Here is a 24,489-nt window from a genome sequence, read left to right as displayed (position 1 = left end):
GGATAGTCAGAGGACGGGTGTCAGTCTGTTGAGGGAAAGGGGATACTAGGAATGTATCCTGAAGATAATTTACCCAAACAAGTCATTCATACAGAGACTTCACCAAAATTCATCTAGTGGCAAGGTGAATCTTCAGCCTGGCTGCATCATCAGTGAGAGTCCTCATCCATTGTGAATAGTTTAATTTGGAGTATCCCCCTCTCCCCTTCTCCCATCCCTAATTAAATAAAACAACAAAAAAAAAACAATTACATCCCCTAGACCAGGGGTCTTCAAACTACGGCCCTCCAGTTGTTTGCAAACTACAACTCCCATCATGCCTATTCATGTCTGTAAATGTCAGAGTTTTACAATGCCTCATGGGATGTGTAGTTCTGCAACAGCTGTTCATTGACTGAGCCAAGGAGTAAAAGTCTAAATTGTGTATGCTGCAGTTGCTAATGGTAACTCAGGGTATCCGAAGGTGAAGAATTCAGCAGTCCTCAAGGGGGCAGTGCTACACTATGCAATATGGGTTATTGTAACACTATGCAATATGGGTTACTAAAGATGGAGAGTACACTATGCAATATGGGTTACTAAAGATGGAGAGTGCAAAATTGGGTGCAACTCTGCATAGAAACCAATCAGCTTTCAGGTGTCATTGCCAAAGCCTAATTAAACAAGCTGAGGTTAGAAGCTGATTGGCTACCATGCAAAGCTACACCAGATTCTGAGTGCACTGGTTTTAGTAAAACTACCCCGTTGTGGTACACAATATTATACAAAATAAATCCCAAAATCAATATAAAACATTATCCTGTGCAATGTGTTAAGCAATATTCAAAAAACAAACAAAGGCGTTTTTTCTGCGCTAAGTACAATGTGTGATAAAAGTAAAAAGGTGAAAAAAATTATTAATAGAAAAGCTGCTTACAGAGACCTATAGAATAAGATCCAAAAAACAAATGTAAATTAAAGTGTAGCGCTAATATACAAATGATATACCAATTAAATCAATATATATGATTAATTTCAAAGTGAACAATATAAGAGGAACCCTTAGGTCCCAGCAGAAAAAAATATATAATGTAATAATGTGACAATAATATGAATAAAGTCCAAAAAAAAACATCCTCAAGAAAAAAGGAAAAAAACAAAAAAACAAAAACAAAGACTGTGTGACACACTATTGAAGGAACCACAAGTCCCAGGCAGGTATACAATGTCCACAAGACTCTTCATCGCAAAGGGAGGGAGATCACCCGTGAGTGGAAAGATACATAAGTTGGCTGCTTACCAGACTCGTATGGCCCTCCAACCTAATGGACAGGCCACAGAATGCTTGAAATTCAGAAGCAAACAGAAAAAAACTCTTCAATCCTCAAGATGTCTCGGGCAAAAAACACAGGACAAGTGTATGTGTATCACCATAGGAACCAATCCTCAGAATGTACCGGGCACAAACGCATGTAGATCACATGTGTGGAGAGAAGGGTAAAAAAGATACATAGCGTAATCCTGCTTAATAGTTAAAAACACTTTATTAAAAATACACTTACATCAGGACACAGAAGAATTGAACATATCATGAAAACGCTGTGATGGACATGAGTAGCGGTGTCCCGCGTTCTACTATACAAAACAGAAGCCAGCAGAGGGGGCGTGGTGACGTCACGTCGGGCACCGTCTGATGCGTTTTGTCATAGGATGACATCGTCCGGGGAACCACGCCCTGGACAATGTCATCATATGATGAAACGCGTCGGACCCCTCTGCCGGCTTCTGTTTGGGTATATCATTTGTATATTAGCGCTACACTTTAATTTACATTTGTTAAGCAATATTGTCCCAAAAATAGTCCCAAAATCAATTCACAATGTGCACTCCAATGATGACGTTGCAAGATAACAACAGTCCACTGTGCTGTAAATAAAGTATAGTTTTCCTCTTCAATCACTTCTTATGTAAGTCCACAACTAAGTGCCAATATTAATTAGAGTGACATGGACATCCTCCACCAGTTGTAACTTTGCCTGGGTTGTATGACCATACAGTTAAGGAGGGTCACTAAACGCGTGCGTCTCCCAATGGGGACTCGATAGAACCTTCTGGGATCATTGGCTTTCCTAGGCACTTCTTAGTGCCACCATATGTGCATATTACTCCTCTTGATACCTCCACTGAGCCATACATAGAGGAAGAGAAACCAGCATGCATAGTGCTTTATCCTTTAAAATTATTTAATAATAGTAAAAACCTCCAGATGTCCATTCCAATTCAATAGGTGCTAAAGGGCACCAAACTGATACGGTATCTACAGTATTATCCCACAGCAGTAATGATCAGGTTTTCCGAGGGTATAGTTACCACGCTATCTCGTGTGCAGAGCGTTGTGATGTCATCCAGACACTCCCCTATGTGTAACGCCACAGGGTCACATGACTTTATCAGGGTGATTGTCTTGCAACATCATTGGATTGCACATTGAAGTGATTTTGGGTCAATATTGCTCAACACGTTGCACAGGATAAGGTTTTATATTGATTTTGGGATTCATTTTTGTATATTATTGTTTAACATATTGTAAACGTAGCACACCCCTTGTAGGAGCTGCAGATGACGGGGTTTCCCACTGCTGCACAGCCAAGCACACAGCATCTTCCACTTGCATCCAGCCGCAGAAAACAGTCCTTGAGCTTTGTTTTAATGTTTTTTTAGGGGTTGATAACTTGGAGGGGGATAGGAGTTTATGGGATGCCCACTTGACTGTGACAAGAAGAAAACCAAGGACAACGTCCTATTTACAGCTCCAATTCTGAAAAAATACTAGCCCACCTGGCTGCCTCTTCACCAGCCCACCTGGCTGACTCTCTGGAGATCTCCCAGGGCAAGGCCAAAGACTTAAGCACCCTGCTGTCTTCAAAAGAGACTTGCTACATGTGGCAGTCTCCCCCCTTGTCAGCCCCTGCACCATGCTGAATTACTCGCTCTCGCTCTGTCCTCCTGCTCCCATTGCCTTTTACAAAAGCCTCCTTACAACTTCTTCTGTGGTAGGATCCTTCCAGGCCAGTACCTGAGCACCGGCCTGAGTCAGAACACTTCCCCCCCCCCCAGACTAGGGGGTTCATCTCAAGGGCCTCCGACAGTCTCCTCAGCACTGCATCTCCAGCTTCCATCTGACCTCCCTGCTGGAATCTCTATTTATGGGATTTACTAGCCCACTCCTAGGGATTGGCTGAAGTCCAATACATATTCAAGGCAGCTCATTCTCACCCCGCCCACTAGTTCCAGAACATTCTCCAATATTCTGGAAACAGGGGGAGACACCAGAGAGTTGCCAGGATGAGTCATCCATCCCTGAACTCTAATAACCCTGACCCAGTTAAGACTCACAGTATTTACAACATGAGTCAGGCTTCATGTACATGGGACCTTTGAAAACCTCTCCCGAACGCTGGAACTTGACAGCTAGTAACCGGCAGTTAAAAAATTCAGTTTTTTCCGCTTTTAGATGCTCGCGTTTATAAGCGTTTTTACATTGGAAAAAGGTCAAAAATGTATCCCCATTGAAAACACCTATAAACGAAATGCTTATAAACGCGAGTTAACACGTTTGCACGCTGTTACAAGCATTTGGCGTTTCAAAAAACTTCCGTCTGAAAGCCTTTTTTTGGCTTTCAATAAAATGCCACTAAACTCAACTGCCTAAATGTCTCAGTGTACGTGTGTAATGTTCCGGTACCTTTGGTACCCTAAATTACACTTTCCACAAGTGTATGCGCCCTACCATTTACTTTTGGAAAGGTGCACATACACCTTTAAGACTGGAGCTGTCATCACTCAGCGCCGGACTAGATGGCTATTTAAGGCGTCGGTTCTCACTCACATGTGTTCGTTCAAACACCCTTACTTGGATGCTAACCTTGCTTGAAGCTTCCATGCTTGCAAGCTTACTTCGCTGACGGAACCTCGCTGTGCTGATCCCTTTATCCCGCTACTGGATCATCCGCCTCTCCTGAACCACCCTTCGGCTGTATCGCTAATAGTGCTAAGTACCCCGCAGGGGAATTCTCTATAAACTTATACTAAGCTTACACTATCTAGCTCTGCGTAGTAAAGACTGTTTATTACATCTGCATAAACTAGATTGCTAGCTCTTGAGACTACTGCTACTTTTCTGCACTGGGTTGATCTCTTTTGTATGTCCACCTGCTATTCTATCATCTGCTATCATACAACATTGCTAAACCTTCCTGCATCCATCTGCTACTGTCTCACCTTCAAGTGTCTATCACCTACCACCTCCACTCAACCTATCCCTCAATCTTCATCATTGTGTTACCACATACATAAAGTCATTCTAGGAACCAGCTTGCTAACTGTGTGTATTTACTGGCTGAAATAAGACCTTCCACACATGATGAGTCATTGAGGTTGGGAATGGTATCTCAGCATATCTCTTACATGACTACTGACGTGGATCTATTTCTGCAGCTGAAAATCCACACCATATAAGAAACGCAGGAGCGTTACAACGTGGACAGATAAGATAACATGGGAGGAGAGTTCAGGGGCTGCTGAAAAAAGCAACCAACTGCTCCTAACATCTGTTTATCAGCAGCATTGTACATGAGGCCTTGAGCCTCGTACACACGATCAGATTATCAGAGAAATTTTCTTTCTTTTTTGTTGCATGCTGGTCTCATATGGAAAGTGAAGAGATTACTTTCATACTAAAATTCCCATACGACAGAATTCAACTAAAGAAGTGATGTCATGTGTTGAATTGTTTTGTATGTATTCTTTAGTTTCCGAGCATGCCTAGTCTTGCTCTTACGATTTTTTGTGGACGAAAACTGTACTAATTAAAAGAAAATCAGACATTGCGTTCACATACAATAAAAATTTTATAGCCTGCACATGAAGTTTTTGTCATCTGGAAATTCATAATCGGCTGTTGAAAGCACTATATACTAACAATCCGAAAATCGTCAGATAGTTCGACTGACAAAATTTTACTTCCGATTTTCTTATCGTGTGTATGAGCCTTTCGATTTAGATTTTCCTACACTACGATGCTAGTAGCACACACTAGAGGGTGCTACATATAGTAAGTTTTTATATTGTGGTTTTAATATCTCATTGCACATGCATATTAGAGTGTGTTAGGTGAGTGCGAATCACTATTTAGTAATAATATTTGTGCAAAAAAGAAGAAAAGGCAGCGCCTATGGAAGTATAAAATTGTCAATGGTAATCACAGTCCCAATAAAAAGTCCATCATGAAGGTAATCAAGTAGATGTAGTCCACACACCAGTGAGTCAGATGGGAAAGCGAATCACCACCAAGTGAAAATAAGATGAGCTGCTTACCAGATGGTGTTGACCCTCAAATTATAGAGAGGTCATCACCAGCGAAGATCATATGGATATAGATAATTCAAAACTAGACTAAAGGATATCCATCTCGATCAATGGAAAAGCAGTAGTGGTATCACCAGACCATCTCACTCCCACTCAGGAATAATGATGATTCAAAGAAAGAATACCATGGCCATGGTATCAGCAGGGCGCTTGTTTTTGTCAGCAGAGTCGTGCGGAGCTGGAGTCAGGCACCAATGACCCATACTGCATACTAAAGGTGGATAATGAAGTTGTGGCACGTCTCTTCTCATTTTGAGGGTTTTGAAACATCATTATTTCTGAGTGGGAGTGAGATGGTCTGGTGATACCACTACTGCTTTTCCATTGATCGAGATGGATATCCTTTAGTCAAGTTTTGAATCATCTATATCCATATGATCTTTGCTGGTGATTGGCCCGGAGGCTCCCAGCCTGGAGAAGTCACTGATGGTATCCATGGCGGAAGGGATACCATCATTCAACACTTGTGGCTTTTTGAGCAAATGAGGTTGTATTGCTTTGAATGAAAGTTCCGTGGTGGATCTGGTGCTGAATTTTGGAGTGGACCCTGCCCTGGTGGTTGCTTCCATGCCCTATGCTCGGTGGACCTTCCGTAACAGGGGGTCTAAAGTTCTGGTAAGGGAATCACCTTATCTGTGCACGTGGTGATTGTCAGGATTGTGTCTTCACTCATGGTGTTGGAATTCTTTTGCATTCATTTCTGCACTTCAGCATCTGGTTTCACAGACTTTATGGACTCTGTTCATTCATTGTCATCTATAAATGTGGCGCTGTACTTGAATATACTTTGCTGGTGATGACCTCTCTATAATTTGAGGGCCAACACCATCTGGTAAGCAGCTCATCTTATTTTTCACTTGGTGGTTGGTGATTCGCTTTCCCATCTGACTCACTGGTGTGTGAACTACATCTACTTGATTACCTTCATCATGAACTTTTTATTGGGATTGTGATTATCATTGACAATTTTATATATGCATAGGCGCTGCCTTTTCGTCTTTTTTACATGTGATTTAAGGTGTGTAATCTTACTATATTTAGTACTGGCCGCCTTTGCTTTTCTTTTCCCTTGATCATTTTATCTTCTGAGTGCAGATTTACCACTCTATTTTTAATATTTGTGCATAGCAGCTCGCAAGATTTTTACCTTTTTACATCCTAAAGCACTGATTTGTTAAGAGGTCTATGGACAACCAGGGTGCCCATACATGGATCGAAATATAACTGGTCCCTACTGAACCGGCCACATTTGCATCCATGTATACTTGCTTTATTTTCCTCTTCTTACTTACTGTTTCCTTGTTCTGTAGTCCATATTTTATTTTCAACTCGCCAGTCACTGAAACTCCTAATATTTCCTTACCCTATGGATCACTGTTACAGTTTTATGAACCTCCCGTGCTCGATAAGCTATATCCTGATTAGGTTCTTTTTTTTTTGAGGTTGATAGATCACAATCTCTACAACTTTAATTATTCTGTCTATTCTATTTGTCTAACCCAATCTGCTTATACTTGATATATAAATGCGCTGTTGTATTTTGGTTGTACAATTTATTTCTAATTCTGCTAATAAACTCTTTTGTAAAATCGAAAAAATAACAAGGTCCACCACCGAATACTGAAACTCAACTCTCTACCTGAATCGTCATTTTCAACTGTTTCCTCCTATTTACACAGGTTTATTATAGGCCGTGAGAAACCAGGACAAATTAGTGAGGTCGCCCAACTAATCAGCCAGACGCTGGAGCAAGAGCGCCGTCAGCGGGAGATGCTGGAACAACACTATGCACAGTATGACGCAGACGATGATGAGGTAATGCCGGATTTCTGGAGTTTAAGGGATTGCTTTCAAGTGACACTATATGGCTAACAGTATGTAGACATCCCTTTACATTACTGAGCTTAAAAGTTTTAGTGAAGGGTACTATTTATACCACATTATACAATTATATTTCAGATAATTGTACATTAATTTTCATGTGGCAACAGTTTGTTGAAGGTCTTTTTCTGTTCCAGCATTACTGTCCCTCTGTGTACAAAGTAAGATCCATAAAGATATCAGGTTGAGTTACTAACCCAACAGACAATGTAATAGTTGCCAAAACCTTGGTCAAAGTGTTGGCAACTATTACTATTATGTTGCCCATGTGCTATTTTAAAGCTGTTAGCTTTTTATGACTTTTATCCTCTTTGATATGTAATAAAGTAACAATTTTATACATACTGCTTTTCGAGTCTCTATTGTCTGCTGTGCCAATAATTAACCCTTTTAAGTGGAGGGTCTCTACACTCCAAAAGCCAAGCAAAAACAGAAATAGAGTCCACGGACGGGGGTAGAACACTGGGAGGCTCTATCTAGATTAGCACATTACAACACTAAAGCTTTTACATGAAGACATGGTTTAATAAGCTTGGTTAGATGAACTCAAGTGGCCTGCACAGAACTCTGAACTCAACCCTACTGAACACCTTTGGGTTGAATTGCAAGACCTTTGTGAGTCAGGTCTTCTTATCTAACATCAGTATCTGACCTCACAAATGCCCTTTTGGATGAATGGGCACAAATTCCCACAGGCACACTGCAAAATCACATGGGAAGCCGTCCCCGAAGTGTGGAGGCTGTTATAGCTGCGAAGAGGGGCCAGCTCTTTATAATTGGCTTTTTTTTTTTTTTTAATGAAATGTCCAACAAGTGTTATGGTGGGGTTTTAAAAACTTTTGCCTATATAATGCACCCAGAGGGTATAGACAGTGGCTAAAGATAGTGCAGTCCAAAAAAGGTGAATAGTCCACTTATAATTAAAATGCTGATAATCGTGCTCCACACAAAAAAGTGCCCAGTGCTTGCAACAAGCCCTCTTGGGGATCCACTCACCAGATTTTGGCAAACCAAGAGCCTTAAGTATGACAAGCAGACACCTCCAGATCAGCCTCCAACCTCAGAAATATGGTGCTATAAAGCCTTGGTGTCCCCCAGAATGACAAATGGGAATAAGCCTCCAAAGAATGTCTCCAAGATACATTTGCATACAAGCCCTCAGGCAAAAGAGAGGAAGGAGCCGAAATAGTGAAGCCCTTAGGGTAATTTTTATTATAAAAAAGCATAAAATGTTAATCACAAACAAACAAGTTTTCTAAGCATTGTGAAAATCAGTAGTCACGATCATCCGATACACTTCCGGGTACGCGGCCAGCGTGCGTTCCACGGTGGTTTGCGGAAGTGACGTGGTGTGACGAATGGCTAGCAGGAAATTACGTCAACACATTTTGCCCGCCTATCATGGGCGTCATCAAGGACAGTGGCTAAAGATAACATACTTATTTACATCAGGGATCCCATCAGAATCCCCCCTTTCATCAGGAACCCCACCAGAGCCCCCTCTTACATAAGAGTCCCCCCTTACATCAGGGTTCCCTTGAGAATCCCCCTTTCATCAGGGACCCCATCAGATTCCTCCTTTACATCAGGGACCCCATCAGAGTCCCCCCTTACATCAGGGGCCCCATCAGAATCCCTCCTTACATCAGGGACCCCATCAGATTCCCTTATTACATCAGGGTCCCCCCTTACATCAGGGTCCCCATCAGAGTTAAATTCATTTAAAAAATATATATAAAAGTCAGCCCTCCTTTCCTAGCCCCGCTAACCTAATCTAACCCAAACACCTCCCACCCAGGTCCTAACATATCACTCCATGACAGTGGTGACTTACTCATGTGCTTTCCATCCTCTGTACCAAAAACTATCTAGTGCTGGCAACACCTTTACAGCAGGTCTCGATAGACATCATTGGGACTATACTCCTACACTAGACATTGTATAGGTAAGGCCTCGTTCAAATGTAAAGGGAGTTAGTGCTATCCTGGCTAGTGCCAAAGAGGATTTTTTCGATGTAATCTCTGGAGGCAAGTGAACTCATGGGTAGGGGTTAGGTTACGTTAGGGCTGTCATTCCCAATCTTTTTTTTAGTGGAACCCTTGAATTATTTTCAGATGCCAGGGAACCCTTGATAAAACCTGTTCATTGGAATGTAGTCAGATTGCCTTTTTTTACAGATATCATTGGTGTCATGCCAATGGCTCTGCCAAGTAACATTGGCACTGGAACTGCTGCAGGCGCCATTAAAATGGGAGTTCAGTCAGCCACAGCTCAAGAAATCCATAGCCACCTCTTGAGAAACCTTGGGGTTCTATGGAACCCTGCTTGAGAATGGCTGCGTCAGGGAGATAGTGAGAGTGGGCTGTGTTTGTCCCTTAACCTAAGTTACTAGGCCTTATGTGATTTCTATCCTATGCCGCATTTTTACAGTGCAGACACAAAGAAATTTAGGTCATGCCACCCGAAATAAACCCCGAGGCAGTTTACCCTGAGCGCTGTGAAGTCCTGACTCAAATTTCCCCTGATGAGCCGCCTTTGCTTTCATAAAACAGGCTATTAAATCTCTAGAGCCTGTCACTAATATAAATACAAGTAATAAATATTTCCTGCAGCAGATAATCAAATTACACAGAAGCAGCGGACGGAATTCTAATTAGACGGAGCTCCGTGTCTTGCACTCCAATCAGAATTCTGTGGCAGGCAGAGTATGGCACAGGGAGCAATCTTCTGCTAGAACGCCTCTGCTCGCTGCATGCTTTACTTCCATTTATCATCCAAACCTTTAAGGAACTAAATGTTTCTATAGCATCTCATTGCAGAAATCTCCAAATATAACAACTGACCATTATTTTTCTCTGTTGCTGAAGATGGCCTGCAGATTTGTAGACCAGCTAGTCTCCTATAATAGACACTTAATAATTTTCTTCTGTCTCTGCCCTCCCTCATTTAAAGTACATGTAAGCCCTAAAAAGGTTTAGTTTGCTGAAGCACTGTGTATTATAAATATAAAAAAGAGCTGTTTATTACCTCTAAAAAAAATATATATATTATTTTTTTAATAAAGAGTGCGTTTTTTTTTTTTGATTAAAAATGTTTATTGAAGGAATTTTCAAATACAACATTTGTGACACAGTAGATGGAATTAGAAATTCACAATATAGTGAACCAGTGCATATACATCACAGTAATGAAAAATACATAAATGAACAGTATAGGAAAAACCTATGAAACTTATATGTGTTTTTTTTTTTCCATAAATTTCATAGAAAAAAATAAAGGTATAAAGAGTGCGCTTTTAAAGGAAAATATTATATCAGTTTATTAATATTATGAAATTATATTAATTATAGGTAATTAATATATTCATTAATTATTACATATTCATTAATATAATAATTTATTATAATAGCAATTATTATTAATAAAAGGTGAAAAATTAGTGCCGTGCTACTTACACCACTCTGTCTATCCTAATAAGCTCAACAAAATAAAAAACTAAAAAAAATGATAACATACTTGGTACCATTATATGATACTCAATTAGTGCAAATAAAAAGTATGAAAGTCCAAAATAAATCCAATAATTAATATCCAGCATAAATTACAAAATAGTGATCCACACAAACTCTTCATGTGCTGATAATTTCCACATAAATTATATAATAATGATGCACATCCAAAAACGTATTGTGGTGAAACTCCACATAGAATGCTGGCTCACCTCCAATTTAAAAGTATATAAAAAAAGAGGTCTAAATGCGCTTGTTCTAGTAAATGAGGTGTCCCCTCCACAGATCACTACAAATCCTACGCCCAAGGTAGGAGAGAAAAATGGAGGTCCCTTTGAATGCCGATCATGCAGCTACCACTACTGGTCATGGATGGTACTCCAAAGAAGAGGAAAATCGCTTCATAATCCAATAAATTTATTTAAAAGGCAATTAATATATAGTAAAATGAACTCACAAGTATAAAAAGTTACAGCATTAGATGCACAGCTAGAAACCCACTTCTGGTTTTGGCTCTGGACCGAACGCAATGCATCGGGAAGAGCCAGGTGACGTCACGTCCGAAACACGTATGGCACAGCCTCGCTGCTTTGCATTGCAGCACAACAAAAATGATCCCCACTGAACGCAAGCCATTCAGCTAAATATGGGTGCCCTGCAACTGTCCTACAGCCATGGGCAGTGCACGCAGTTGGGGCACGTTGATGTGGGGTTCAAGAGGTTAAAGCAGGCGGTGAGGAGGCAATACAGTGCTTCCTCACAGCCTTTGAAATGCATTTTGAAAAGTGATCCAAATTAATAATCTAGTCCACAATGGGGGGAAATTCAATCATTTGACATGTCACCAGAATAGGAATAATGAATAAATCTGTGACTGGGGACAAACGTTAAAGAGGGGTCTCCTAATTTTTCACTTACTTCCAGTAATGTCTTTGGAACAGGAAGCCAATCCTATTCTCTCCAATGGGACACAGCTAGCAAAAAAAAAAAAAATGAAACTAGGAGATTAAAGTGGTTCTAAAGGCTACAGTTTTTTTTAACTTAATTCATTCTCTGCATTAAGGTGAAAAATGTTTTAGGTGCAGCTGCCCCCCCCCCCCCAATTACTTACCTTAGCCCGAATCTTTGTCCAGCACTGCGGAGGAGAGCAGTGGAGCTGCTCTCACTCTCCCTCCTCATTGGACTGTGTGAGAGCAGCCATTAGCTCCTGCTGCTGTCAATCAAATTAATTGACGAAAGAGCAGGGGGGCAAGGCCAGGCCATACTATGTTTGTCAATAGATGCACACAGTGCTGCTTGGGATAGAGCCCGTACGAGTACCCCCCCCCCCCCAGCAAGTGGCTTGCTAGTGGGGGTATTTGAAGGAGGGAGGAGCCAGAAGCGCCGATGGGGGGTCCCCAGGAGAGGAGGATTGTGGCTGCTGTGCCCAGAACCATTGCCTTTAATATCACTTTTAACCATCCAAAACTAAAAAATATAAGTTTTGGCTTTATAAAGTACTTTCAGTTTTTATAGTTCTTATAATAACTCCATTTACTGCTTTGTCATCATGACCATTATACTCTCCCACCAGCAGGAATCAAGCTGTTAACATCTGAAAAGGCTCTTTTCATCCTCACAAATAATTAACACGTATTTATTTGGGCTGTGAGCGTGTGTTCCGTGAGAGACACCGTGTTCTGATCCCCCCCACGTGCTCATTATTGTTGGGGCTGATGTGTTCTAAAAGGATAAATTTCATAGCTCTGCCTGTCGGGGATGAAACAAGATGAACTCAGAGCATTCCTCCATTTTTTTTATCTTAGTTATCTTTTTATTGTATCATTATATACTTTATTATGCTTGCTTTAAATGATATCTATTTTAGCTTCCAAATGCTGCTACAAACAAAAAAAAAGAAGCAAAATAGCTTGAAGCTCTAGGTAGTTAAATGCATTATGTTCACAAAAAATTTTAGTTGGGATCCTAAAGTCATGGTTGATTTGAGTCTGTTACTACTCTGGCTTTTTTTAAAGCATATTTCCACTTTTGCAAATTTGATAAAAGCCCACAGTGTTTTGTTACACATTCCCATTTACACAGCATACCTAAAAAAAAGAATATTTCTTACCTTTTAGATAAGGGTTTCTCAACCAGGGCTCCATGGAACCCAGGGGTGTCTAGCTCAATTTCATTGCCGGCCGCATCAGCAGTATGGTTGCCCTCAAAGGGCCGGTTGTAACTGGGGTGCGCTATGTACAGAGCGCAAGGTTCAGGAGTGCATTATGTGCAGAGTTCAGGACTACGCTATGTACAGAGCGCAAGGTTTAGGAGTGCATTATGTGCAGAGTTCAGGACTACGCTATGTACAGATTGCAGAGTTCAGGAGGGCGTTATGTGCAGAGTTCAGGAGGGCGTTATGTGCAGAGTTCAGGAGGGCGTTATGTGCAGAGTTCAGGAGGGCGTTACGTGCAGAGATCAGGAGAGAAGTGAGAGCCGGAGGTGGCGGAATGGCATTCCAGCCATGTTCTGGCTGCAAAACTGGGTGTGAGGGCCACATGACAAGGCCTGGAGGGCCGTATTCGGCCCGCGGGCCTTGTGTTTGACATACGTGCTCTAGAGGTTGCTAGGGTTTTCTTAAGCAATGAGCAATGTCTGCTGCTCAGATAAGCTCCCATTGACACAATTGATCTTTCTAGCTATAAGGGGGTAATTTTTCCCAATGTTCCCAGTATAAGGAGCATTCTTCCTACTGGCCATCACACTAATGTATCATGAGTTGTAGATATAGTCATTTTTAGCAGGGGTTCCCTAAGACGGAAAGTTGTTTCAAGGGTTCCTCTGTGTTGAAAAGGTTGAGAAAGGCTGGTTTAGATGTTTCAAGGAAGATGTCATGGCCAATTCAAAGAATGTCTGGTCTAAAGAGTCTAAAGCCTAGTACACATGTGCCAAATATCGGGCGAAATCGCCAGTGGCGGCTGGTGCTCCATGGGCCGGGGGGCGGCCCACACCATATACCCCCGCAGGACAACAGCAGCTCACACACCATATCACCCCCCCCCCCGTCGCTGGGTCACTCACCCTGGACTGACGTGGAGGGCAAGCACCGGCGGCGGCTTCCCCCGGCGGTGGCAGCGGCTTCCCCTGCGTCTCCTCCCTCCTCCTTTTCCTTGGCCAATAGCATGGCCTCTCCTTTCGGCCAATCATGAAACAGGTCTCAGGACCTGCTTCCTGATTGGCTGGGAGGACCATCAGTGTGATAGTAGCGAATATTCATTCACTATTGTCACACAACTGGGTGACCTGAGCCCACCCTTTTTTGAAGCCTAATCACGTTCTTCAAAAAAAAAACATTGGGAGCCACGCATCCGGCAACCTGCATGTAGATTAGGGGCCAGACGCATGGATAGGGGGGGGGGGGGGGCGGCGCCCCTGCGCTCCCAATGGACGGGCCGCCACTGGACATCTGCCAATTCAATAAAAACTGGTCAACATTCGGCCAGTGTGTATGGCATCCGGTCTGACAGAAGCCGGTCGGAGAATGTTGGAAAACTAGCAGCTGACCGGTTTCTGATCAGCGCTCTCAGCCAATGGCTGAGAGTGCTGACTCGAGTGTTCTGGTGGGGCCCTGTCAGAACACTTTATTAGCTCAGCAGGGGGAGATAACTGTACTAAAATCGGATTATTAGTACAGCAGCTCAGACCGGTGTGTATCAGGCTTTACAGTGTCTTTGTCCCCACATAGACTAAGCTATCCCTCGTTAATATACAATACATGAGGACAGTTTCATCATTTGAACTGCATTACCCCACGTTCCCGCTGAAAAAATGCCCTGGTTGAGTTCAAATCTGTTCTGGACAGCAGCTGTACAGAAAAAGAAAAAACATAACAGTCCCATTGTAGAAGTCTATATCCATTTTATTATTATCAACAACAATCTTCCCATGAGATAATGGGGTTGATTTACTAAGGGAAGTTGCACTTTGCAAGGAATTTTCCCAGAGCCTAAAGAATATGGTACAATTTCACTTTGCAAAGAATATCCCATGTGCAAGGAAAATTAAAAATACCCCATGTGCAAGGAAAATAAACAAAAATGTTTTTGCTTGCACATGATTGGATGATGGAAGTCAGCACACCTTTTTTCACACCCAGATTTCCTTTTCAAAGTCAAAGTCCCTTGCAAAGTGAAAAGTCTATTTGCCTTTAGTAAAAATATCCTGTGGCACTGCCCCCTTGAGGAATGCTGGATAAGACACTCTCGGGTCCCCCTGGGTTACTGTTAGCAACACTGGCATTCACAAATTAACACTTTACTTCTTGACTCAGTCGATGATCAGTCCAGGGGTAAGTAGTTGTTTTTTTTTTTTTTTTTAATTTAAATAGGGATTGGAAAAGGGAAGAGTGGGATACTTCAAATTGAACTATTCAAAATAGACGAGGACTGCTGTCTGAAGATGCAGTCTGGCTGCAGATTCACCTTGTGGTAGATTGGGTAGATTATCTTCAGGATACCCGCTTACTATCCCCTTTCACTTGACACACTTACACCCGTCCTCTGACTGTCCTACACTGGGGTGGCCCCCTCAGGTCAGGCCCCTAGACACGATCCCCTGTACTCACGATACTGTTTTTCGAGGGTCTCCAGTGTCTCTACCCCTCCAGTCAGTTCTTCTGGACCTCTGGGTTCAGTTCCCTTCCTCTGGTTCCCAGGCCGACTGCCTGTGACCACGCGCCACTGCTAAAGAGGAGGAGACAGCCGCCACCCTCCCTCCGGGACGCTACTCACCAGCCAAAGACCCCACAGCACATGTGCTCCTGGCTTTTATACAGTATCCCATCCCATAATGCACTTAGACAGCCAGTCTCTACCAATCACTGGGACTGTATCCAAGCCTGTGTACTCATTGGTCAGGTTTCCTCCCACTGTCCAACATGCCTCCCTATTGGACCAGTGTGAAACACTCCCTAGACTCAATGAATCACATACTGAGCACACAGAGCAGACCTAACTCACAGATCCTGCTCTCTGGTAGGCAGAAAGCAATATAGATTTCCCTGCTGCTCCTCTGATAGGCAGACAGAGCCAAAAACTATACTCTCTCATTAGCACCTACCTAGGAGGGTGCTACAATCCTAATATGTCAAATTTCCTTGTTTCGTGCATTCAATGATATTATGCCATTTAACAAGCCTGAGACTGCAGCTGGGTGCTGCCATGTTGGATGGGACATCGGTAGCACCAAGCAGACTTAGAGCTGTCATTACAATGATCGCCTGTAGCATTCTACTGCTATCATCGATTTATTTTTAAGGCTCACTTTTTACCTAATGACAGGGCGGATGACAGTAGGGGCTTGCACAAAGTGGAACACTGGATAATGCAGTGACACCTTTTCACATAATTCATAAACCCAAAAGTACCGCCCTCATTTTATTTAACCAAGAACTAACATACTGTACTACTTATTCCAAATTTACTCTGATAAGATATACCTTTAAAAGCAGATAGTATATAATTACCTCCCCTGCCATCTGTGCTGCTGAATGTCATTCCAAAATCCTCAGGGAAGCCGACACCTTCGTGAGTGTTAATCTCCTTGGTCCCCCTCGCTCTCATAGGTTGCTTCTGCCTCCATGGTTTTGAAGGACACAGTAATGATGAGGAGATCTGCAGGAGGAACCAGTCCATCAAAGGTTAAAGAGGTTCCTTTGGCAGAGGAGAACTTTAGCAAACCCTTTTACCCCCATTACTACTTCTATGAGTATCATTGTCACGGAGGTCATAATGGTAATCATTGTCCTGTTTTAATCCCAGACAGGAGAGTACGCCACGGATGAAGATGATGAAGATGTTGGTCCAGTAATTCCAGGAAGAGAAATGGCCATTGAAGTTTTTGATCTTCCGGAAGGGGATGAAATGTTCTCCTCTGATGTGGATGCGACAAAACTGGCTCACAAATTTAAAGAGGTAATTTACATTTATTTTTTGGTTTTCAATAGATGCTGAGTGGTCAGTAATGGTTTAAAATGTACAAGCCTGATTCCAAAAAAGTTGGGACACTGTAAAAATTGTGAATAAAAACAGAATGCAATGAAGTTTCAAATTTCAATATTTTATTCAGAATACAACATAGATGACATATCAAATGTTTAAACTGAGAAAATGTATAATTTTAAGGGAAAAATACGTTGATTTTAAATTTCATGGCATCAACACATCTCAAAAAAGTTGGGACAAGGCCATGTTTACCACTGTGTGGCATCCCCTCCTCTTTTCATAACAGTCTGCAAACGTCTGGGGACTGAGGAGACAAGTTGCTCAAGTTTAGGAATAGGAATGTTGTCCCATTCTTGTCTAATACAGGTTTTTAGTTGCTCAACTGTCTTAGATCTTCTTTGTCACATCTTCCTCTTTATGATGCACCAAATGTTTTCTATGGGTGAAAGATCTGGACTGCAGGCTGGCCATTTCAGTACCCGGATCCTTCTTCTACGCAGCCATGATGTTGTAATTGATGCAGTATGTGGTCTGGCATTGTCATGTTGAAAAATGCAAGGTCTTCCCTGAAAGGGACGACGTCTGGATGGCAGCATATGTTGTTCTAGAACTTGGATATACCTTTCAGCATTGATGGGGCCTTTCCAGATGTGTAAGCTGCCCATGCCACCCCATACCATCAGAGATGCAGGCTTCTGAACTGTGCGCTGATAACAACTTGGGTTGTCCTTGTCCTCTTTAGTCCGGATGACATGGTGTCCCAGTTTTCCAAAAAGAACTTCAAATTTTGATTCGTCTGACCACAGAACAGTTTTCCAATTTGCCACAGTCCATTGTAAATGAGCCTTGGCCCAGAGAAAACGCCTGCGCTTCTGGATCATGTTTAGATTTGGCTTCTTTTTTGGCCTATAGTGTTTTAGCCGGCAACGGTGAATAGCACGGTGGATTGTGTTCACCGACAATGTTTTCTGGAAGTATTCCTGAGCCCATGTTGTGATTTCCATTACAGTAGCATTCCTGTATGTGATGCAGTGACGTCTAAGGGCCCGAAGATCACGGAAATCCAGTATGGTTTTCTGGCCTTGACCCTTATGCACAGAGATTGTTCCAGATTCTCTGAATCTTTGAATCTTCTCTGAATAATGGATGATATTATGTACTCTAGCTGATGATAGCTTCAAACTCTTTGCAATTTTTCTGATATTGCTCCACTATTTTTTGCTGCAGCATTGGGGGAATTGGTGATCCTCTGCCCATCTTGACTTCTGAGAGACACTGCCACTCTGAAAGGCTCTTTTTATACCCAATCATGTTGCCAATCAACCTAATAAGTTGCAAATTGGTCCTCCAGCTATTCCTTATATGTACATTTAACTTTTCCTGGCCTCTTATTGCTACCTGTCCCAACTTTTTTGGAATGTGTAGCTCTCATGAAATCCAAAATGTGCCAATATTTGGCATGACATTTCAAAATGGCTCACTTTCAACATTTAATATGTTATCTATATTATATTGTGAAAAATATAAGTTTATGAGATTTGTAAATTAGTCCATTCCTTTTTTACTCACAATTTGTACAGTGTCCCAACTTTTTTGGAATTGGGTTGTATGAATAACCATTCTTTTTTTATTAGTTTTGGATAGAGTATGGAAAGGTTAGAACTCCTTGTCAGGTTTTTATTGCTCTCTGTGTCCCCAAAATGTGTTGATGGGGAAATTTATTTTTAAACATAGTGAGATTGGCCATGGCTGCCTAGTCATTGCCATCTCATGACAGGTTTCCAAAAAAAAACAAAAACACAAGGATTATTTGAACTCTGTACAGTAGTCCATGTCTGTTAAATGCCAAATATGAAATGGGACTTAGTCCCCCGCATCGGCTCACCATAAATTTCTCACAAAGCAGGATTATCTGCAAGAGAGTTTCCACTCTGTTCCTAAGTATTGTTCACTAGGAAAGTACATATAAATACTATAATTATCAAGTTCTCTCCGACAGCACACGCATACAAATTACAGAGCTTCCTTCTCTGAAAAAACACAGAACAAATCGAGGGGTAAGAATAGCTCCGAGTCCTAATGGATCATCAGCTAAGACTGTGCATTAGATCGTTGCTGAAAGGAGTTTATGGCTCAGGTCTTCCTGCGCAGATATAACGGCTTATATATTCCAGCATTTCTTCTCTTTCTAAATGTTATTAACATGTGCTGAAATGTACAGTAACAGCGGGAGTTTTCAGTGCCCAATCTGTGTATCCCTAACACTAACTGTCCCTGTGACTAAGCCTGCCTGTAACTCTAATAATAACTCTGCCTGTGACCCTAACACTAACTCTTCTTATAACTCTAACTCTAACCCATACCCTTCCTGCAACCCAAATGCTGTCTATTCCTGTGCCACTAACTCCAACACTCCCTGAAGTCCTCATATTAACTCTCCCTCTAGCCTAAAACATACCCTCCTTGTAACTTTTACACTAATCCTCCCTGGAACCCTAACACTAAAACGAACACTCCCTGTAACCCTAACACTAACCCTAAAACTAACCCTCCCTGTAATGCTAACACTAACCCTAAAACTAACACTCCATGTAACCCTAACACTAACCCTAAGACTAACCCTCCCTGTAACCTTAACACTAACCCTCCCTGTAACCCTTACATCAACTCTCCCTGTAACCCTAACACTAAACCTCTCTGTAAACCTTATACTAACCCTCCCTGGAACGCTAATACTAACCCTCCCTTCAATTCTAACACTAAACCTCCCTGTAACCCTTACACCAACCCTCCCTGTAACCCTACACTAACCCTCCCTGCAACCCTAACGCTAACCCTCCCAATAACCTTATCACTAACCCTCCCTGCAACCCTTACACTAACCCTCACCCTCCCAATAACCCTGAGACTAACCCTCCCTGCAACCCTAACACTAACCCTCCCAATAACCCTAACACTAACCCTCCCAATAACTCTAACACCAACCCTCCCTGTAACCCTACACTAACCCTCCCTGCAACCCTTCACTAACCCTCCCTGCAACTCTAACACTAATCCTCCCAATAACCCTATGTTACCCTCCTTGTAACCCTACACTAACCCTCCCTGCAACCCTAACACTAACCCTAGGCCTCCCAATAACCCTAACACTAACCCTCCCTGCAACCCTACACTAACCCTCCCTGAAATCCTACACTAACCCTCCCTGCAACCCTAACACTAACCCTCCCATTAACCCTACACAAAACCTCCCTGTAACCCTACACTTACCCTCCCTGCAACCCTAACACTATCCCCCCACCCTCCCAATAACTCTAACCCTCCCTGTAACCCTAACACTAACCCTAAAACTAACCCTCCCTGTAATGCTAACACTAACCCTAAAACTAACCCTCCCTGTAACCTTAACACTAACCCTAAAACTAACACTCCATGTAACCCTAACACTAACCCTAAAACTAACCCTCCCTGTAATGCTAACACTAACCCTAAAACTAACCCTCCCTGTAACCTTAACACTAACCCTAAAACTAACACTCCATGTAACCCTAACACTAACCCTAAAACTAACCCTCCCTGTAACCTTAACACTAACCCTCCCTGTAACCCTTACATCAACTCTCCCTGTAACCCTAACACTAAACCTCTCTGTAAACCTTATACTAACCCTCCCTGGAACGCTAATACTAACCCTCCCTTCAATTCTAACACTAAACCTCCCTGTAACCCTTACACCAACCCTCCCTGTAACCCTACACTAACCCTCCCTGCAACCCTAACGCTAACCCTCCCAATAACCTTAGCACTAACCCTCCCTGTAACCCTACACTAACCCTCCCTGCAACCCTTACACTAACCCTCACCCTCCCAATAACCCTGAGACTAACCCTCCCTGCAACCCTAACACTAACCCTCCCAATAACCCTAACACTAACCCTCCCAATAACTCTAACACCAACCCTCCCTGTAACCCTACACTAACCCTCCCTGCAACCCTTCACTAACCCTCCCTGCAACTCTAACACTAATCCTCCCAATAACCCTACGTTACCCTCCTTGTAACCCTACACTAACCCTCCCTGCAACCCTAACACTAACCCTAGGCCTCCCAATAACCCTAACACTAACCCTCCCTGCACCCCTAACACTAACCCTCCCATTAACCCTACACAAAACCTCCCTGTAACCCTACACTTACCCTCCCTGCAACCCTAACACTATCCCCCCACCCTCCCAATAACTCTAACCCTCCCTGTAACCCTAACACTAACCCTCCCTGTAATCCTTATACAAACCCTCTCTGTAACCTGAACACTAACCCTCCCTGTCCTCCTAACACTAACCCTCCCTTTAACCCTAACACTAACCCCCTCCATGTAACCTGAACACTAATCCTCCCTGTAATCCTTATACTAACCCTCCCTGCAACCCTAACACTAAACCTCCCTGTAACCCTTACACTATGACTCCCTGTAACCGTAACACTAACCCTCTCTGTAACCCTAACCCTCCCAGAAACCCTTACATTAACCCTACCTGTAACCCTGATTCTAACCCTCCCTGTAACCCTAAAACTAGCACTCCACGTATCTCTAACATTAGCCCTTCTTGTAACCCTTACACTTCCCTCCTTGTATCTCTAACAAAGGTGACAAGGGAGGGATCTCCAGCACACAGCCTGTGATTGACAGCCTCAGCTCTGTCCCTGTGTGCTATGTGAAGTGGGGCGTGTCCCCTTCCCTCTAATCAGCTCTCAGAGCTCTCTTCACTGAGCTCTGCAGAGTGTAACTTTAGCTCTCCGCCCCCTTTTTCCTGACAGCTCAGGCAAGCTTTATAAAATCTGGATTTTTGAATGGATGTAGAGAAGAGAAGGCTGCAGATAAACAGGTACAACTTGTGTCTGAGGATTTGATTCATCTCTGTGTATCACCTGAGACCAATCACTTCACTGGGTATGTTTAAGGGTTTACAACCACTTTAAGGAATTACAAGTCCCAGCATGGCCTGACAACCAGTGCCATCTTAAGAGCATTAAAGGGCCCCAGGCAATGCAGTGCACTGGGGCCCTGCTTACACAATCACCCACGAGAATAAAAATGCAAATCATCGATAAGGCGATATTTATTGGTACAGCAGTGCCAGGATAATGACAGCTTCCAAGTTTGGTGGCTGGGTCCGGTGAATACACACACAGATGGGAGTCAGACTGGACTGTGCTGTGTGTGCCTGTTCCCGTGGAGGAAATCAGCGAAGGGCCGACAGGCGCTTGTCACCTGCTAAGTTTGGTGGCGGGATGCACACGGGAATTAGGACTAATGCTTGGCTGGGGATAGGGCTAGGGATGGGTCGCTGGGCAGGTGGGCCCAGTTGTGTATTCAGGTTTTGTGCTGCCCTAGGCCTGATTAAACTTGTGCATCCCGTAATTTAAATATGATGCACCCCTTCCTGTAAAGGCCACACCTCTTCCTGTTTATGGCCCGCCCTGTCATCTGTAAACCACAGACCACAACCACAGTCTATCAGTGCCCATCAGTGTAGCCTCATCAGTTCCCAGAAGGTCAGCCTCAGCAGTGCCCATCATCATACCATCATATCATACCCTATCATACCAGGGGGTAGCAGTGTGACCGCTTTATGGGGGTGCCAGACTGATTTGCCTCCTGGACCCTGCCCTCCAGCCCAATTCGCCCTATAAGACTGGCACTATACTAAAAGTGTGTAGCGCAAGCCTTCAGGGAGTCTTTTTAGTGGGGGAGGCGGGAGGAGGCTGTTTTTTTCTTGTGCATGGTGCAGCTTTTTTTTGCTGCCCCCCTGCAAAGTGCTGCCCTAGGCCTGGGCCTTGTTGGCCTAGGCCAAGATACAGCACTGGGTGGCCCCCCTGGGCAAGTGGGGCCCCCGGGAAACTGCCCAGCGTGCCCATTCAGTAAGATGGCCCTGCTGACATACCTTTCCAGGGTGTGCTGGAATGTGTGGTTCCTCATTAGTCATGGGGATTCCAGTTCTCTCTAGGGCTGCCACCGCAGTGAAGAAACCATTAACTGGGAACTGCGTTTTATGATGCGTTATGTAAGAGATGACTCACTGTGAGCGCCCGTCGCAGGGGGATGTTTATGTTGTCGTTTCGTCTCATTGTGTCAGGATGGATGTCGTTCAATACAGACACATTTCCATGTGACATGGCAGACTCAGGGCAGCGCTCTCATCTGAAGCTGAACAGAGAAACCATCTTTTTTTTTTCTGTTAGCAGTAAGACATTTAAATTTACAGCCTACTGCACTGCAGCTTTCCTTGCCGGCCTTCTGCTGCAAATCCAGCGTGCAACCTGCCTGCGCAACCCTTCAAAGCAGCAGAGCCTTTGCTCAATGTGTGATCCTCTTATATTCTTCTCTTCTTATATTTTTCCATTTTATTTTACAGCTACAGATTAAACATGCCGTCACTGAAGCTGAGATTAAGAAGCTGAAAGCCAAGGTAAGAGGGGAATGCACGGCGATCCTCTTTAGCATGCTGAACAGGCCCTGAGCCGCGCATTTGATGTTGTTGTCTTTAACAGGCTTAAGGAACGGCCCAGAGCGGGGACAGCGTGGAAAAAGCCCTTTAACTCTTAAAGCAACAGGCTGCTGTTTTTATTATTTTAAGATGTAGGAAAGGGATCAGGGTTGTGGAAATCATACTGGTGTGTGTTAAGGGAAACTATATTACCAAAAGTATTGGGACGCCTGCCTTTACACACACATGAACTTTAATGGCACCCCAGTCTTAGTCCGTAGGGTTCAATATTGAGTTGGCCCACCCTTTGCAGCTATAACAGCTTCAACTCTTCTGGGAAGGCTGTCCACAAGGTTTAGGAGTGTGTCTATGGGAATGTTTGACCATTCTTCCAGAAGCGCATTTTATGAGGTCAGGCACTGATGTCGGACGAGAAGACCTGACTTGCAGTCTTGCTCTAATTCATCCCAAAGGTGTTCTATCGGATTGAGGTCAGGACTCTGTGCAGGCCAGTCGAATTCCTCCACCCCAAACTCGCTTATCCATGCTTTGTGCACTGGTCCAAATCATTTGGTGGAGGGGGGATTATGGTGTGGGGTTGTTTTTTAGGGGTTGGGATTGGCTCCTTAGTTCCAGTGAGGGGAACTTTTAAGGTGTCAGCATACCAAGGCATTTTGGACAATTTCATGCTCCCAATTTTGTGGCAACAGTTTGGGGATGGCCCCTTCCTGTTCCAACATAACTGCACACCAGTGCACAAAGAAAGGTCCATAAAGACACGGATGAGTGAGTTTGGGTGGAGGAACTTGACTGGCCTGCACAGAGTCCTGACCTAAACCCAATTGAACACCTTTGGGATGAATTAGAGTGGAGACTGGAAGCCAGGCCTTCTCGTCCATATCAGTGCCTGACCTCACAAATGCACCTCTGGAAGAATGGTCAAACATTCCCATAGACACACTCCTAAACCTTGTGAACAGCCTTCCCAGAAGAGTTGAAGCTGTTATAGTAAAGTTTGTGTGGAGAAAGGTAGGCTGATTAAATTACACGGCACCATCCCCAATATATAAAGCAACAAATAAACGGGGTCCAGGTGTGCGAGTGGAATGTAAATGGGTAAGGGAAAAAGTACATGAAGAGGAAAGGTGATCAAGCACACCTGGGCAGCAGGGGATTTAGTTGTGCCATATATTCATTCAAACACAGAAAATAATATTTTATAT

General features: G+C 43.3%; 1 protein-coding gene across 5 annotated transcripts in view; it reads left to right on the top strand.

The window, feature by feature from the left end:
- Positions 1-24,489, top strand: part of PPP1R9A (protein phosphatase 1 regulatory subunit 9A) — a 375,255-nt gene that overhangs the window by 247,419 nt on the left and 103,347 nt on the right. For all 5 annotated transcript variants that reach the window (XM_082259086.1, XM_082259085.1, XM_082259083.1 and 2 more), the window contains exons 6-8: positions 7,086-7,221; positions 16,595-16,747; positions 23,195-23,248. In XM_082259086.1, the coding sequence (XP_082115212.1) occupies positions 7,086-7,221; positions 16,595-16,747; positions 23,195-23,248 (343 nt within the window). The remainder of the gene's footprint in view (positions 1-7,085; positions 7,222-16,594; positions 16,748-23,194; positions 23,249-24,489) is intronic.

This window comes from Pelophylax lessonae (assembly GCF_965119305.1).
Source record: "Pelophylax lessonae genome assembly, chromosome: 5".
Taxonomy (NCBI): domain Eukaryota; kingdom Metazoa; phylum Chordata; class Amphibia; order Anura; family Ranidae; genus Pelophylax; species Pelophylax lessonae.
The sequence above is the reverse complement of the archived record's forward strand: the minus strand, read 5'-3'. Positions and strand labels throughout refer to the sequence as shown.